We start from the raw sequence: 17,736 nt of genomic DNA on the forward strand, positions 1-17,736 counted from the left end.
TAGAAATACAGACATGCCAGAGTAAGAAGGGCCTTTGGAAGGGAGTCAGATCTACAAACATCCATACTCCACTTTTTGTGGAGGCGGCCACCAGGCAACACTCAGGGTCTAGGTCTTGGTCAACTGAAGATGCAAATGCAGAGTGATTACGAGTTTGCAACCATCATATGCTACCAAGAGACAGGAAGAACTCTGACCGCTTCCTGCCCCAAAAAAGGCAAACTAAAAGAAAGACTTTGGAACTTGCTCTTTCAGAGCCAACATATCCATAAAGTTAAGCCTAGGCTTCAGCTCTTTAATGAATCTTCTTATTCTGAAAAAATAATAATAATAATTATTATTATTATTATTATTATTGTGGGTTTTTAATGAACCAAAATGAAACTTCTTGCTTTGTAACTTGTCCCAGGATATTCATATTTAAATTTATGTAGCTAATCCCTTAAATCGGATATGTGTTTCCCAAAAGCTGCTGTAGCAAACATACATCATCTTATTCATCCAACTCCTAATTTTCACCAGAAAATAATTATTCCCTTTTATTCCTCTTTATTAACCCACAGAATTTCATAGTATATGCATAAGAAAATAAAATGTTTTTAACGTCTTAAACCAAAAGTTATCTTCAAGGGGCTCCTCAAACCTCTTATATTCAGAAGCAGTTGGGTGAAGTTTCTACTCTTGGAGGAATGTGGTTCCCCAGCAACCAGCCTCATGTTGTCAGAGACAGACCCTGCCTGAGCTCGCCTGTTATCAGGCCCAGTGCAGTCCTGTGTGGGAGCAGGAGCTCTGTACAGCGCTTCTTCATGCCAGTGCACACATCTCCGTGTGCAAGCAATGCTAAGTGGTTAGCGAGGAACTCCAGGGACCAGCAGGAGTAGCTGCAGAGAGCTTACTGCTGGATGGCATAGCTCTTTATGAATTAGTTCTTAAGAAGAGAGAAGGAAATGGAGGTTTTCAGCAATGTAGTGTTTTCTCGGGGGCTCAGTTTGACAGCTGGCTACTCCATTCTGCAAACTCTAACATGGTTTTCTTTTTATCTGCTAACTACAGCACATTCAAGATTTTTTACTTGAGGTTTCATTTTCTCCAGCTGGAAAGCTATGAATTCCCTCACAGTATTTCATTCTCATGACTCTTGTCTTTTGGATAAAAATCTGTTAAAATATCAAATTTTTTTCAGTTGGCCAAAGAATCATTTTTGGCCTAATGTGAACAGTGCATTTTAGTTTTTCATACTGTATTTGACCCAAGCAAACTATAAATTACCTAACTATAAACTACAAATTAAAAAAAATCAAAGGTAAAACGTGAAAAAATTACAGAGGAAAATTCACCTTACCATGGCAACATCTTCAAGAGTTTATTTTATATCCAACCTCTAGGAAGACACTCAATGTCTCTAAATTTTATTCTTTTTAATATAATGATAACACATACATTCATCAAAACATATCTTAACTCTTGCATTTCTTCCAGCTTCAAGCTGTGTTATAATGTTAATAATAATTTAACAAGCTGTGTTATAATGTTAATAATAATTTAACAAGCTGGTGGATCAGAAATATATCATGCTGAGAAACACTGCAGGTATGGTCACATGAAATGATACAAAAGTCTTAACAAAATATAAGGAACCATGTCTTCCTTTGTGAAGGGCAATAACCTTATTCAATCTTTTATAAGTGATCCAGTTTACAGAAGAGATCCCAGCTGACCCATACAATATGACAACCCCTCCTCAAGATAAAATCACGCATTTGGCATAACCACACATCCCACGCCCAAAATAAGAATAGCCTAAGCCAATCCCAACATCACCAAACCAAGACTTCATTTACTAATAGTTACAGTTTTGGCTGTCCCAGAGTGAAACGTTAAACCAGTCAATCAAGAATTACCTGATCAGCAATAGTTCAGTAATCTGCCTGATAGACCCCTGTTATCCACTGCCTAGTAGGGGTGTCAAACTCAATCAAAGAAGGGGCCAAAATCTAAAATCCAGCCTAAATCGCAGGCCGAATGGTTTACTGAACAGTCATAAACTGTCATTGTGATGGAAATGCAGCGGAGTGCAGTGATGACAGCAAGGTGCGGGCCACATTGCAAGGCCTGGCGGGACGGATTTGGCCCTCGGGCCTTGTGTTTGACACATGTGGCCTAGAGGGAAGTAACCTTGAGGTAGCCAACCTGCTTTTTTCCTAGTATACCATAACTTCCTCATTCTCACTCCTTTCTTCCTAGAAAAGTTTTTCATTTTATACAGCTGCTCAGAGCTCCTTTCTATCTATGTATTAGACTGGATGCTGCCCAATTCTAATAAATGTTTATTCTACTAAGATCTTAAATTTTTAATATGCCTCAGTTCATCTTTGAGTCAAAGTAGTGAAGTATCGCACCAGATGAGAAGAACATTATGATAGGACATCTAGAGGAAGTTACCTGAAGACCAAGCCACTTAGCCATTGTAATCCAAAAACTCTGGCCATGCCAATTGGCACTGTAACTATACTTGAAGTTCAAAAAACAAAGGAGAAAAATAGCTATCACTGAACTCCAAATATATTAAAGCAACTCATCCTTCACCTCCCTAAGGAGACACATTGGGATGAAAGTGTCAAAAAGAGCCCCAAAGTCCTACCTCCACCTCCAGCTCTGAGAACAATCTAATCTGAAACAGTCCCCAAAGGCAGCATGGAAGGGGAAGAGCTGAGTTTAGCCTCAAAAGGCCCAGGAAGTTTAAATGGGCTCTGAGGAGGACAGCAAGTGTCCTGCAGGAAGGAGCTAAGAGCCGGAGTCAGCCTCAGGAGTGGAAGCAGAGATCTGGAACACTGACATCAGCAGCAAGTTACAGAAAGTTTCTAACTCCAGGATGAACAGTCATCACCCAGATCACACAGAGTTACCACTATTTCCTAAGCAGAGACAGAATGAAATCGGAGTTTTAAACAGATGTCTGAGCGTGGTGCTCACAATAGACTGGGGAAAATGAAGACAAGAGACCAAGGAAAACGTGGTGGTTAATTTGTGTATCAACCTGACTAGACTAAGGGATGTCCACATAATATATTATTTGAAGGTGTTTCTGGAAGGGATTAGCATTTGAATAAATTCACTAAATAAGGAATTTGGCTCCCACTAATCCAATCTGATAAGATTAGAACAAAAAGGTACACGAAGAATGAATTTACTTTCTAGGGCTGGGACAGCTATCTTTTCCTGCCCTTAGACACTCCTGCTTCTCAGGGCCTTAGGACTCAGACTGGAACTTATGTCATTCCTTCAAAGTTGCACAGGAATGACACCACCATCTTTCCCGGGCCTCCAGCTTACAGACTGCAGATCTTGGGCCTCTCAGCCTCTAATACCCTATGGGTCAATCCTTCATGATAATTATCTTTCTAGCCGAAACCGGTTTGGCTCAGCGGATAGAGCGCCGGACTGCGGACTGAAAGGTCCCAGGTTCGATTCAGGTCAAGGGCATGTACCTTGGTTGTGGGCACATCCCTAGTAGGGGGTCGATGTTTCTCTCTCATCGACGTTTCTAACTCTCTATCCCTCTCAATTCCTCTCTGTGTAAAATCAATAAAAATATATTTTAAAAAATAATAAAATAAAAAAATAATTCTCTTTCTATATATCTACATATATTCTATTGGTTCTGTTCCTCTGGAGAATACTGACTAATACAGAGGGCAAAAACAATCAAGACTGTTGGGGAAAATGACATTAAATACAGAGGTAAGGATTACAGATGAATGTAGCTAAGGGTTAGGGGAAATTGGGACCATATTAGTGCCACTAGCAAAAATGGGGAAATTAAAATATGTATCTAATGTTTTGTTCAGAAAATAGTAAGTTTGGTCTTAGTAATAAATTTAGGGTTACAACGGGACATACACAGTCTATAAATATTTGCAAATAGATATACATTTCAGAAGCTATTCACTGACAAGAGTAGAAGGGAAGAAGCTAGCCAGCCATGAGAAGGGTAGGAAGACAAAGAAGGGAATAACCCCAGCAAATGCCAATTCTACTTATCCAAAGATAAGGCCATTGTCAGACACTCCCAACCTCTTACCATCTCTTGGCTTAAAATTTGATAAGGAGATAGATGCAAGTTAAAATGGCTTTTTGGTTTAACCCCGTTATAGGCCCCAGAGGCCTGCTGCCCATCACTGTGCTGTGTTGACATTTGGCCAGGCCCCTTCCCATGCCACAGCAGCTGGCTGGCCCAGCCATCCTATGCAAGTGAAAGTCATCAAACTGATGATGTCCTTTTTCTGCAAAAGATGGTTTTGAGGTGTCAATATGTGATGAGTGAAAGTTATGGATTCTATATCCTATTATTTCAACTTTCTTCCATCATAAATTCCCAGTTTGTCAAAGAGCATCACAATATCTAATGCTTTGTAAAAATGTAGAACTAGACTATCAACTACTTGAGGGAATTGTGATGACAAACCCATGCCCCACTAGAAATCTGATATAACTAAAGCTCTGGGCAGCATGGTAGGAACTCAGCTCTGCTATTGGAAGGAGAGGAAGTGACAGGTAAGAGACTGCCATCAGAAAACAGGGTAGACTGACACTCCATTCTTCAAATATGGCCCACTCCTTATCACATACATTTCCATTTGACTGTAAAAATTCTTTCCAGCTAATAAAGTGTTGTGTTATAAAAGGAAAAACAAGTAACTTGGAAATCAGCAAACAATGGCAATGGCCACAAACACCTATCCTTCCTGTCTTCTTCAATCCACTCTTCACAGACACACCTAGAAATAGTCAATATTTGTTAACTATTTATTCTGTGCCATAATATATGTGTATGTCTATTATGTACGGTACTGTTCATAGGGACCACCTCTCAAATTGCTCATAACAGAGTATGCTAGAATCATTCAACAAATATTTATGGTCAGCCTACTGTGTTCTAGGAACAAAGAATAAAACAATTCCCTCAAGTAGTTGATAGTCTAGTTCTACATTTTTACAAAGCATTAGATATTGTGATGCTCTTTGACAAACTGGGAATTTATGATGGAAGAAAGTTGAAATAATAGGATATAGAATCCATAACTTTCACTCATCACATATTGACACCTCAAAACCATCTTTTGCAGAAAAAGGACATCATCAGTTTGATGACTTTCACTTGCATAGGATGGCTGGGCCAGCCAGCTGCTGTGGCATGGGAAGGGGCCTGGCCAAATGTCAACACAGCACAGTGATGGGCAGCAGGCCTCTGGGGCCTATAACGGGGTTAAACCAAAAAGCCTCTACTCTGGTCCTTGCTGAGGGCCTCAAGGATACTGTCTCTCTTAGGGCTCATGACACAGCCTGATGCTTCCTTACCCAAATAGCCTCCCATTCCTCACTTCAGCTGTCCTCACTCTCCTCCCTCCTAAACCTGAGTCAGGGGTACACTGTGACCTCTGGACTAAGGGTTGCAGGCCAAAGACTTACATGGATTGTGCTGAGCAAAACACTCTTTGTCCCCCTACTTTCCCCCCTCCTCTCCCCTGCGCTCCCCCCCCACCCACCCCCAACCCCGCTGTTGCAAATTCCTAACTAGTCCCTGGTCAAAGATTTGAAGATGAGCAGCTTCCCATCATCTGGCCAGTAAAGTTTACCATTGGTCATAAGAATGAGTAAGAGAAAAGTCTGAAATTAACACAAATCCATCACCACTAGTGGAAAAACAAACAAGAGTTCACACCACATGGACAAAAGGTCACCTATGTTAGCGTTTCTGTGTTACATTGGTCACATGATGGTCAGACAGAAAGACAACCAGTTTTGTTCTCAGACATCAACCATATGAAGGCTGATATCCACAAACCACACTGAGTGCTTGATGTAGGCAGCACCCTTTGTGAAGTGCTATAAACTGGAGGATAAAATAAATATCCAACACAGCCCAGCCCCTCCCTTCAAGGATTGAAACATGGTTCCTCCTCTGGACAGCCATTTTCTGGGGAGCTCACCCTCGTATGGGAAAACAAGGTATAGATTTAATAACCTAGGTAGCAACAAAACATCTAAGAAACAATGAAAGACCCAATAGAAAGTTTCATAAAGCAGTACCTAATTGTTTTTCCAGTGGAAAATAAAGGACTCAGGTCAGAGAGAAAAGGCGTGGGTTTATTGGAGAAATTAATTCAAACAGGGCAAGCTTTGAGGAAGGATACATGGAAAACACAGTATCTTATCTCCTAAACAAGCATTTATTTAATAGTCACTTGTTGGATGACTAAGTGAAAGGACTGGAGTGTGGAATCCTGGATAGAATCACTTGAGCAGTTCTAGAAGCAGAACACTGAAACCAATGTGAGCCCAAAGATGGGTTCTACAGGGGCACCATGGGAAGTAAGGCGGAGGAGTAAGGATTAGATCGTGGAAAGTATGGAATAGTACCCTTATTCCAGGGACTTCTGGGAAACACCTGAGGATCTGAAACTCAGGGCAAAGGAGCTTTAGATAGGATGCAAAGTGGAGAAATCATAGTTCTGTGTCCTACAATTTAGAAATTAATCACATTGGGGGAAATTTTTCTAAAAGGGAAATTGTTTTCTGTCATTTTCTTTTAAAAGTCTATGTACATCACTGAAAATAAAAGAGATACGCATAATGTCTTCAACATAATAAAGGAGAGAATTTGTCCCCAAAGATCTTTTCTTTGTATAAATGATGCCACCACAATTGCTGCTTCAATAAAAATGAATATTTATGAAATGTAAAATGACTTGGATTAACTTATTCCAATTTCACTCTCTAAATTTAGATTTTTAAATCATGCCAAAATGGAGATTTTGATTACAAAAGCAAATTGAGGAAGAAAGAAAAAAACTACTTGACAAGAAAAGGAGCAGAATCTTTTTTTTTTTTTTTTTTTTTTAATGAACTTGAAATAGGGCTGACAAATGATTGGAGGGTGGTCAATTTGACTTTAAAACAACAGAAAGAGATCATCTTCAAAGTGGAATTATTTAATTCAATAAAGCAGTCACAACACAAAAATCAAGTTGTAAAATTTTAAAAAGGAAGTAAAAGTCTCCCATCCACTCTCAGCTCACTGTATAGCTCTCTCGCAGGCTGTTAGTTTCTTAGCCATTATTTCAGTTTCTTTGTGCATACATATTATTATTTTCCTCTCTGTTCACACAAAAGTTAGCATGCTATATGCCACTTTTCTGACCTTGCTTTTTTTCACTTAACACATCTTGGCAATCTCTCCAAACCCATTCATATAGTTCCCATGTTCTTTCTTACAGCTGCATATTCCATTGTGAGGATGAACCATAATTTATTTAACTAGCCCCTGCTGATGGGCATTTGGGTTGTTTCCAATCTTTGGCTATTGCAAACAAGGCTGCAGTGAATAACCTGGTACAGTCATCTTTTGGCATGTGTGCAAGTGTATCTGTAGAATAAATTCCCAGAAATTGCATTCTGGGGTCAAAAGGTATATGCAATTAAATTTTTGATATATATTGCCAAATTGCCTTCCCTAAGAGTTGAGCCAATTTCCACTCTTGCCAGCATTATAAGAGAGTGCCTTTCTCCTTAAGGCAACAGAGTGTATCATCAAAGCTCTGGATGTTTGCCAACTGAAAAATGAAAAATGGTATTTGCATTCTCCTCATTATGATGAAGTAGAGTATCTTTTTATATAAGAGCCAAATGTACTTCCTCTTCTGGAAACTGTTCATACCTTTGCCTATTTTTCTAATGGATGTTGGTGTTTTCTTATTATTTTTTAGGAGCTTCTTATATATTTGGGAGACTAGTCCTTCACCTATGATATGAGTTGCAAATATGTAATCCAGTTTGTCTTTTGAATTTTCTTATGGTAATTTTGCCTGCAGAAAATTCTTATTTCAATGTGATCTAATCTTTTAAGTCTTCTGATTTTTAAGTCATGGTTAGAAAGGCTTTCCTCACACCAAGATTATAAAAGGAACTCTCCCTTTCTCATATTTAAATTGTTTCATTTTTTACATTTAACTAAATGGAAAAACAGTATAGTAGGTAACATCCCGAACACTAAAATCAAATTGCCTACATTCGTATCCCAGATCCATCCTTATTAGTTATATGATCTTGGATAAGTCACCTAAACTTTATAGCCCTTAGTTTCCACAACTACAAATGAAAAATAATAATAATTATGTTTACTAATACATTTAAAATCAAGATGACTAAATGTATTAGTAAACATAAAGTAATTACTACAGTGCTTGGCATATAGTAGGCATTTAATAAGTATGAGCTATTATCATCATCTATCTTTTGGCACTTACCCTGTTTTAAGATGGAAAGTACAAATTTTTTTTCTTCCATATGGCTACCTAATTGTCCCAAAACCATTTAATGAATATTCCATCTTTTCCCCACTGATTTGAGACATCACCTTTTCATATGCTACATTTCCATATGTATTTAAGAATTTTTGACCTTTCTTTTCTGCTCTATTGACCTAGCTATTAACGGAACAGTACCACACTGTTTGGAAGGGCTCGTTGTCCCTGTTTGCTCTTCTTTTAGTTACCATAACTATTCCTATTTATTTTAGCATATGAATTTTTTATTAGTGTGTCCAGTTCTAGAACAAAATAAAAATATCATTAGTATTTTTATTGAAACCACATTACCTTTATAAATTAACTTAGGAAAAACTGATATATATGTTTCCTGTTTAGTCTTCTATCCAAGAACCTGGTATGTCTTAATATTTGTTTGTCTATTTTAATTATTTATTTTTTTGCATCTTTCAATAGTGTTTTAAAGTTTTCTTCACATAGGTCCTGCATATTTCTTACCAAGTTTACTCCTAAATTTTAACTTTTCTGGTTGCTATTATAAATGGGGTGTTTTCTTCCATTATATCTCCTACCAGGTTGTTCATATAGAGTAAAGCCAATGGTTTCTGTCTAGTAAGAATATACCCTGATACCTTACTAAATTCTCTTGGATTTTCCAGATATGTAATCCTATCAACTGCAAATTATGTTAATTTTACCTTCTCTTTTCCAATCTGTACATCTCTAATTGTCTTCTCTTATCTGTATTGGCTAACATCTACAAAACATCCTATCTAATAACGAGTGAATATGCTAATTGACGGTTACACCATCACAAAGATGGTGGTGCCCACAGCCAATAAGGAGGGATTATGCTAATACACTTCCCCACCCTCAAAGATGGAGGCGCCCAAAGCCAATAAGAAGGAATATGCTAACTGACTGCCCCAGCCTCAAAGATGGCAGCGCCCACAGCTGATAAGGAGGGAATATGCTAATTGACTTCCCTGCCCTCAAAGATTGCTGCGCCCACAACCAATAAGAAGGGAATTTGCTAATTGACTGCCACCCTCTCAAAGATGATGGCACCCACAGCCACAAGATGGCAGCACCCAGTCTCCTCAACCCCGCCAAGGTAGCAGGCAGGCCCGGCTGCTCCGCGCACCTGCCTCGGGAATCCCCCAGTCCTCTCAGCACTCCCAGCCACTCAGGGCCAGCCCGAGGCCCAGTCAAGCCTTTGATGGCAGCTGCCCAGATGACTCCCGAGGCACAGGCAAGCCTCAGATGTCAGCTGCCAGCCGCCCAGGGCTGGCCCAAGGTGCAGGCAAGTCTCGGATAGCAGCTGCCAAGCTGCCCAGGGCCGCCTGAGGCTCAGGTAACCAGGGCTGGCCGTGGCTTGCGCTGCAGGCAATGGCAGCAGCAGAGGTGTGATGGTGTATCACCTTCCCCTGATCACTGAGTTGCCTCCCACCCCTGAGAGCTCCTGGACTGCGATAGGGGGCAGGCCAGGCTGAGGGACCCCCTCTCCAGTGCATGAATTTTCATGCACCAGACCTCTACTGTTAAATAATAACCAATTACCCAAAGTAGGCCTGGTAATGATTTAGGCAGCCTTGAACATTTAAAAAGTTTGAAGGTTTGAATCTTAACTTCTTGCAAACTAGAAATATACCAAACCACAGTTTATAAAAGGACAGACATTTTAAGAACACACACACAAAAAAAGGATTAAAGCTTAGATGATAACCCTTAACAACAAAATAGTGCACTATTTACTAATAGTGCACACCTGCTACTAAGGTTGAGCAAGAGTGGACCACCTCCACATTCTTTCTTGGTTGAGATTCTAGTACATTGGTTCCCAACCTTTTTTTGGTTGGGATTTTCCACCTACGCATCTCTAAAATACTGATGCCCCCCACCCATGACATATAATTCTTATTATTCAAAAAGTAAACAGCCTATTCACGTGGAGGAAGTTTACAAGGCCACTAACTTTATCTAAACCAGCTTCCAAAGAACATGGCATCCATGAAAGAGAAAAATAAAAAAACGAAAGTACTGAGTAAGAAATCACTAAGAACCCTAACCAGTTTGGCTCAGTGGATAGAGCGTCAGCCTGTGGACTGAAGGGTCCCAGGTTCAATTCCAGTCAAGGGCATGTACCTTGGTTGCAGGCATATCTCTGGTAGGGGGTGTGCAGGAGGCAGCTGATCAATGTTTCCCTCTCATCGATGTTTCTAACTCTCTATCCCTCTCTCTTCCTCTCTGAAAAAAATCAATAAAGTGGTTTTTTTAAAGAAATTACTAAGAAATTGTTTTAAAAAATAACAATAATACGAAATGATATGAAAAAATACCAATAAAGTTTCAAAACACATAATGGAGAACTGAAATGCATAAATATGTCACAATATATATTTATATACTGTCTATGTGGCCCCTAGAACCATAAGAAATGCAAAAAATATCATTGTTAATAACTCATTCTCAAATTGTCCCTCTTAAAAATCAAATTGCACCCCTGAGGGGCCTGTGCTCCTTGTAGGGAACCACTGCTCTAGTAGAAACCTCTAATGTTTCTCCATTAAGCACCATGTTGGCCTTTGGCTGAAATTGATACACCTTATCAATGTTAAGGAAGTAGCTATCTCTAAGTGTTATCAAAGCTGGTTGTTAAACTGGTCCAACAACTTTTCAGCATCCAGGGAGATAGTTAAATCTTTTTTTGTTTGTTTGATCAATTAAATGATAAATTATATTAATTGATTTCCTAATATTGACCCATCCTTGCATTCTGAGACTAAATCTCATTACTGGAGCCTGCGTATTCATAGTTATTTTACAATTTTGCATCTATATTCATACATACAATTATTCTGTAGTTTTATTTTGAAGCAATCTTTATCAATTTTGGTTTCAATGTTATACTTGCTTTTTTAAAACAATTTGACAATTCTTTCAGCATAAATAATATTGAAATTGTCTGTTCTTTAAATATTTAGTGGGGGACTTCCACTTCAGGGGGAAGCAACTCCTTGACAATATATATATATATATATATATATATATATATATATATATACATTTTTTTTTTTTTTTTTTTTTTTTTTTTTTTTTTTAGAAAAGTCAACCTGTTTAGATTTTATACTTCCTTCTGGGATCAGAAGGTATTTTGGGTCGATTGTATTTTTCTAAAAAATTATCTATCCATCCAAATTTTCAAACTTACTTTCAAAGAGTTATGCAAATAGTCTCTTACTATTCTTGAAATTTTCTATTTCCATTATTCCCCCTCAGTTCTTATGTATTTGTACATTCTTCCCTTTTTTCCTTTATTAGCCTAGCTAATAGTTTATAAATTTTATTGTTGCAGTTTAATTATTTTTCAAAGAGCCACCTTTTGGATCACTTATATAGCTCTACTGTTTTTCTATTTATGTTTAAAGTTCTGAAACAAATATACCTTTAGCAGGTGTGCTACATCTCTTCCTCACCCCAAAAAGGCATCACAGTAATAAATGCAGTGAACACTAAGAACATAAAGGCAAGAAATAGATTAAATAGGAGTTGTTAATGTTATCCAGAATATCTCCAAATCCCAAATACCTGGTCAAAAAAAACAGATTAGCAATGTTTCCAGTATGAAGAGAGGAAAAAAGTGCCATACAAAGTAAAATCTGGGCTTTTACCATAAGTAACTCATTGGAAATAAGATCAGTTTTAACTATAATAACCCTACATTTGAATAACATAAGAGGTCCTCTGGGGTTTTAATGATAAGACTTCCACCTCCTTCTTGCCTATCTCTAGCAATTAATTGCCCACCAATTTAGTTTAACAAGCAAGAATCCCCCATTTTCTCCAATCCCAAAGTTCTCTCAGTATTGCTATATTAGCTAAACACTAAAACAGAGCAAAACCATTTCCACTTATAAGATCAAACAAAGTCATGTGTGCCCTGTAGCCAGTCAGTGCTGTCCAGAACCCACCACTCACCTGTGCTTCAATTGAGGCAGTCTAGTCCAAGTTTAGGTTAAATTAGTAACCCAAAGTAGGCCTATTCATGGTTTGGTTCATTTTAGATAGCCTTGGAGAAAATAAACATTAAAGACGCTTAAAAGATTGACTCTTACCCTCTTGCAAAGTAGAAATCTACCGACCCACAGTTTATAAAAAGGTGTAAGTTTTATTAAACATACCAAAAAAGGTAGGATTAAAGCTTGGATGATAATCCTTTGCACCGAAAGTGTTTGGTAATAGTGCACACCTCATAGTAGGCTGAGCCAAAGACATGCAACAGATAGGCTTTGTCTTCTAAAAATCAAAAGGTGATGTTTTTGTCACAGAACTTTTCAGAGAATCAGAATGAAAATAACAGACATGGACAGAGGTAATATAGAGTAGTGAACAGCTATTAAACAGATCGGAGGTTGGAACTGAGATTAATTTAACTTTCAAACAATAATAAGTCCTTAAGTTTCAAGCTTATAACCACCAAAACCTGTCAAAGAAGTAACACTGCCCATTTCTGGAGCCAATTAAAAGTTTCAGCAATCCATCAAGGCAGGAATGGAGACTGGATGGGCCACAATCCTATATAATAAAAGCCTAATATGCAAATCAACCAACTGTGGAAAGATCCAGTGGAATGACAGGTCGCTAGGACGCACACTGACCACCAAAGGGCAAACACTTAATGCAGGAGCTGCCCCCAGACCAGCCAAGGCAGGTGCCAGTGGGGCCTCCCACCACCACCCTGCAAATCACATCGTGGGTCTCCTCCCACCAACCAGCTGCAGTGGTGGATGGTGGGGGGCTGGCGAGGAGGCAGTGCCAGGCCAGCTAAAGTGGGTGCCAGTGGGGGCCCCTGATTGCCCCGCCAGTTGCCCCACGGATCAGCCCTGATCGCCAGCCTAGAAACCATAGCCATGCACAAATTTCATGCACCAGGCCTCTAGTCTAAAATGAAAATATTGGGGAGAAGGCATGGTTAGCACAGCTGAACAATAAGGACATATGCATTGTAGGTTTGGCCCAACATCATCAAAAGCAGATGTACAAACAGCTATAAGAAAAGAGAAAAGAGCCTGGAGTAGAACCAGGTCCTGAGGTTCTGCAGAGTTATTATGTGGATATAAAAAAAAAAAAAAAAAAAAAAAAGATCTTTGGGTGGTTTCTAACATGTTGGTCAATCTTTTACCAAAAGTGTCATTTACATACCAGGACACTGATTGGGAAGACTTTGGTCAAAAAAAAAAACAACTAAATTTGGTCAATCTTGATCTTGAACCTATTTGGAAATGTAATCAAGAGTTTTTGGGTTGTCTGTCTATCTTGGAGAGCTATCAAAGACACTGTAGTGTGTAAAAAGGAAGTTCAGTATAAGCTGGGGAAGTTCAGCCTTGAGAAAGCATTGCCTTTACCGTAAATACCCATTTATGAATGCTGGTTTGCAAATTTGCAAAGAATTTATTTTTAAGACAAAGTTCAGATAATTGAGTCAAATATAGTTTAGAGATTAAAAAAATAATCTGGATTTTTTTTTCTTTTTCCAAAACTTATTCTCTGAATCTGAGTTAAAAATAAAATAAACTTTTATGGCTGATGATGAGTTGGAGGTGAAGTGATGGTGGGCATAGGAAATAGAACTGCTAATGTAAGTAAATAAAAAACAGGTCACGCAATCACTTTCCAAACTGCCTGAAATCCAAAAACCTTTCTCCACCTTTTACAGTCTCATGCTGAGTATTATATATTATTATTATATACACAGACCCTCACTATGACCTCCTCCTATAAATACTCACCAATTCTTTAAGGAAAAGGAAAATAAAAGAATTTCAGGTAAATTTCAAATGCAGAATCTATCTTGACATTGAGCCTTTTGTAAAATATTAATCATCACTATCCTATAGCTCTAAGGCAGTGATTTACAAACCATGGGATGTATTAAAATCAGATGGAGGACTTAAAACACCAGTTGACAGGGCCACACTTTGAAAAACACTGCGCCAAAGTAATCCTACTTAAATTATGGTGCTGGGGTTGGTGGACCTGTGCTGTTTGCAAACTGCAAGGAGTCTACCACAGAAATGGAGAATTAAGCTTTTACAACTTGGGGATAGTTTAAGATTACTTAGCATCCAAGCACGTGATCACTTTTCTGGCATTTTACTTTTATTGTATTTTCCAAAAGCGTTAGTCTGAGATTGGAAACTTATTTTAAAGTTTGGGAAACTCAGCTCTGAAATAGACACCTCCGCAGGACTGACACACAAGTGCAGACTAGGGAGTACAGGGCCGTTCCTACCAATTGGAGTAAATCAGGCAGTCTTGGAAGATAATGGAAGCCAGAAGATAATGCCTGCAACCAGGCCTCTGGGCTGAAACAGTTTCAAAACTGCAGTTCCCATCGTTCAGTATCATTACATTGTTTCTAGTGACAACAGAGAACCGCCCCATCACTGCTAACGGCCAGCATCCCAGAGCTGGTGCTAAGGGGAGAAAGGAAAGGATGCAGAGAACGCCGGGCTGCAGACGCGCACACCCTAGAGAAAAGGCTGAAACCGGATCAACGTTGGGAGCCGCTGGGAATTTGCACTCTGGGTGTTTCTCAAGACTCCGTCAGAGCGTTTTGTGTGGTTTTCAGGTAGTCGGGGGCTAAACAAAGAAACAGAAGCGACCTCCACCTCCTCCCTTCCCCGCGCCTCTCCGCGCCTGCGCAGACCCTAGCCTGAGCCCCAGGGAGTCCAGTCCGGGGACGCGCCGCCACCCGGCGCTTGCACGCATGCGCAGCCGCGACCACCGCGCCCTTACCCGCCGCGGCGATCGGTTCCTTCCGGCCCGGCAAGGCCTCCTGGGGGCTGATCATCTTAGAAGCGGAGTCGCCCATTCTCGGGACAGCAGTCAGGCTGTGGAAGAGTTGGCGAGCCCGCCTGGCGGCCGAGAGCATGGGCGGGCCGCTGGCACAGGGACGGTGGGCGGACGGCGCGGGCGGGGGTGCGGGCGGGGGAGCCGAGTGGCGGCCGCGGGCCGGCGGGCGCTGGACTGACTGACAGCCGGCGCCCCGCGGGACCGCAGTGTACCGAGCCGCCGCCGCCGCCGCCCCGGAACCGGGGTTACCTAAGGCGCAAGTCACACGGGATGTGACCGAGGGTGTGTTCTCTCCCCGAGAAGGTGCCTCGTCCCGGGAGACACCCGCGGCGTTTCCTGGCTCGGCTTCAGTGCCCTGTCCAAGCTGGGAACAAATGTATTAATGGCGGTACGAAGTACGTGAAGCGTCAGGGGCCAAAATAATAATAATAATAATAATAATAATAATAATAATATGCCCAGCCCTGGATTTTTCAGTTCGTCCCCATTTCACAGCCTCCTCTGCAGTTGTTTGGCGTGCCGTTAGATACAAAACGACCTACCTTACAGTCAAGTGGAATGTATGTCTGTTTCCATTGCAGCCATTATGATTACCGAAAAGATGAGTATCCAAAATGAAAGCTAAGTACAAGTTTGTAAAAGCTCAGAATAGGGGAGAGAACTCGATGTAATGTCATACATGTGTGCACACGTGCATATGTATAAATATATTGATAAACCCATTTTACGGTTGATTGGGGGGGGGGGTGCAAGTAGAGGAGCGAGATACTAATATCACCACTAAGGGAGCTTAGCTGGATGCAATGGTGCTATTGGGTCATTCTTGTTTCTCAAATCATGGGAGATAACATTTGTTCCTGTGACATATTTTCAACCCAAAACATAAGGTGGATGGAGCCAGGTGGGTGTCTTGGGTGTTCCATATGTGAGATTTGGGGTTTTACACAAATGTTCTGCCAAAATGGGCAGATCATCTCAGATGAGGAAAGAAACGTCAGATTCGCACTCAGAGATGTGGGAATTTTGACCCAGCTTCCTTCCCCAACCCAGGGGTTTACCTATCTCTTTGTTTTAGTAGGTGTGGACTGTCAGGTAAGGTGGACAGGAAGATTAGCCCTACTTTACTGTAGAATGTGGTTGCACATGTAACATTAAACTAAGATTAAAGAGTATATTTTGTAATTTACAATTCCCTTTGGGCAATTTGCCTCGGTTTTTACTTTTATTGTTTTCACTATGAGATTATACACAGTAGGTTCTACAGGCCACTCTCAGAAACACTCCTCTGCCTTGCAGGCTTGTGAAGGCCTGGTTACCGCTAAGCATTTGTAAAAATAAGATTATTCCTCTGTCAAAGGAAAAACTCTGTGTGGATGGGGGGGTGGGGTTAAATTGCTGCCTTTTAATACATACTGATTTGCCTTTCCTGATTTGGTGGTTGGTTGTATGAAATTAAACATGTTAGAAACACTCAGCAGCTAAAAACTGAAGAATTTTTCATGTCAAGAAGTACTTATATAATGTTAAGTGGAAAAGCACAACAGATCTCAAGTATGTGCATCTGTGCGATGCAGTATATATAAAAATGCACACACACTCCACTTGTACACCCACTGAGGAAAGACTAGAAAAAAATGTAAATGGTGTTTGCAGTTTTGCTGTTGTTCAAAGTAATGTTCTACTGATTTTCATTTTTTTTTAAACCTCTGTTTTAAAATGTTCTACAGTGTTATAGTGTTCTTAAGTGTTCCAATGACTGTTACTTATAAAAATAAACATTTTTAAAGTAGAATACCTTCAAAGCTTTTTTCAAAAATCAGAACAGTTTTTACATTTAACAGAATAGTTGTAAGAAGTTACATTGAGTTTTGCTTGTTTCTTGACGGAGATTTAAATATTTCTGCCTTCAATAATACCATTTTCACCACTAGTACTTCCTTTTCTTCAGACTCTCCTAATCCCTTCTGAGCTCCACACTAAGAGGGCCTTCTTTTGTGCCCATTGGGCATACACTGCTTTGATTTTTCTCTTTTGAAATTTGTTGGAATAGTATATGTTCTTTGGGATGCAGTATAAGCAACACCCAAAATACAGCAGTTTAAACAAAAAAAGAAGTTTATTTCTTATGTAACAATCGAGAAATAGGTAGTTCAGTGCTAAGCTGGACCATGTCTTTTCTCTCATACTGGATTGGCTCACAATAAACATTCGGTGGCTATGTAATTGGTTTAATTGGGCCAAAACCCTAACTCTGATTAGTAAAAGTTTCTTTTCCATTTGTTCAAGACTCGACTTGCCCATTTGAAACAAGAGTACTTTATACTCTACCCCAAAATAAAGATGAGATTTTTGTTGAGATGCAGATTAGGTTGTTTTAACAAAGGTACCCTATCTGAAACAAGATAGTTCTGTTTTTTCTCTCCCATACTAGTCCAGCGGTAGGGCAGCACTGCTGTCCTCATACATGACCTCCATGCCAGAATCTGCCAGAACCTCCGTATCTTAGCCCAGTCAGAAAGGCAGAAAGGAACGAGTGCACATTTCAGTGCTCCTA

General features: G+C 39.9%; 1 protein-coding gene across 4 annotated transcripts in view; it reads right to left on the reverse strand.

Moving 5' to 3' along the window:
- Positions 1-15,556, reverse strand: part of MSRA (methionine sulfoxide reductase A) — a 334,526-nt gene extending 318,970 nt beyond the window's left edge. Inside the window, exons 1-2 of one of the 4 annotated variants that reach the window (XM_036423764.2) lie at positions 15,343-15,554; positions 15,126-15,304 (exon numbers count right to left, since the gene is read on the reverse strand). In XM_036423764.2, coding sequence (XP_036279657.1) covers positions 15,126-15,261 — 136 coding nt within the window. In that variant the 5' untranslated portion in view covers positions 15,262-15,304; positions 15,343-15,554. Of the gene's footprint in view, positions 1-15,125 lie in introns of all 4 variants that reach the window. The other 3 variants (XM_036423765.2, XM_045577004.1, XM_045577003.1) reach the window with 3 other exon arrangements.
- Positions 15,557-17,736: the final 2,180 nt, after the last annotated feature.

Source organism: Pipistrellus kuhlii, unplaced genomic scaffold (genome assembly GCF_014108245.1).
Source record: "Pipistrellus kuhlii isolate mPipKuh1 unplaced genomic scaffold, mPipKuh1.p scaffold_m20_p_8, whole genome shotgun sequence".
NCBI classification, from domain to species: Eukaryota; Metazoa; Chordata; class Mammalia; order Chiroptera; family Vespertilionidae; genus Pipistrellus; species Pipistrellus kuhlii.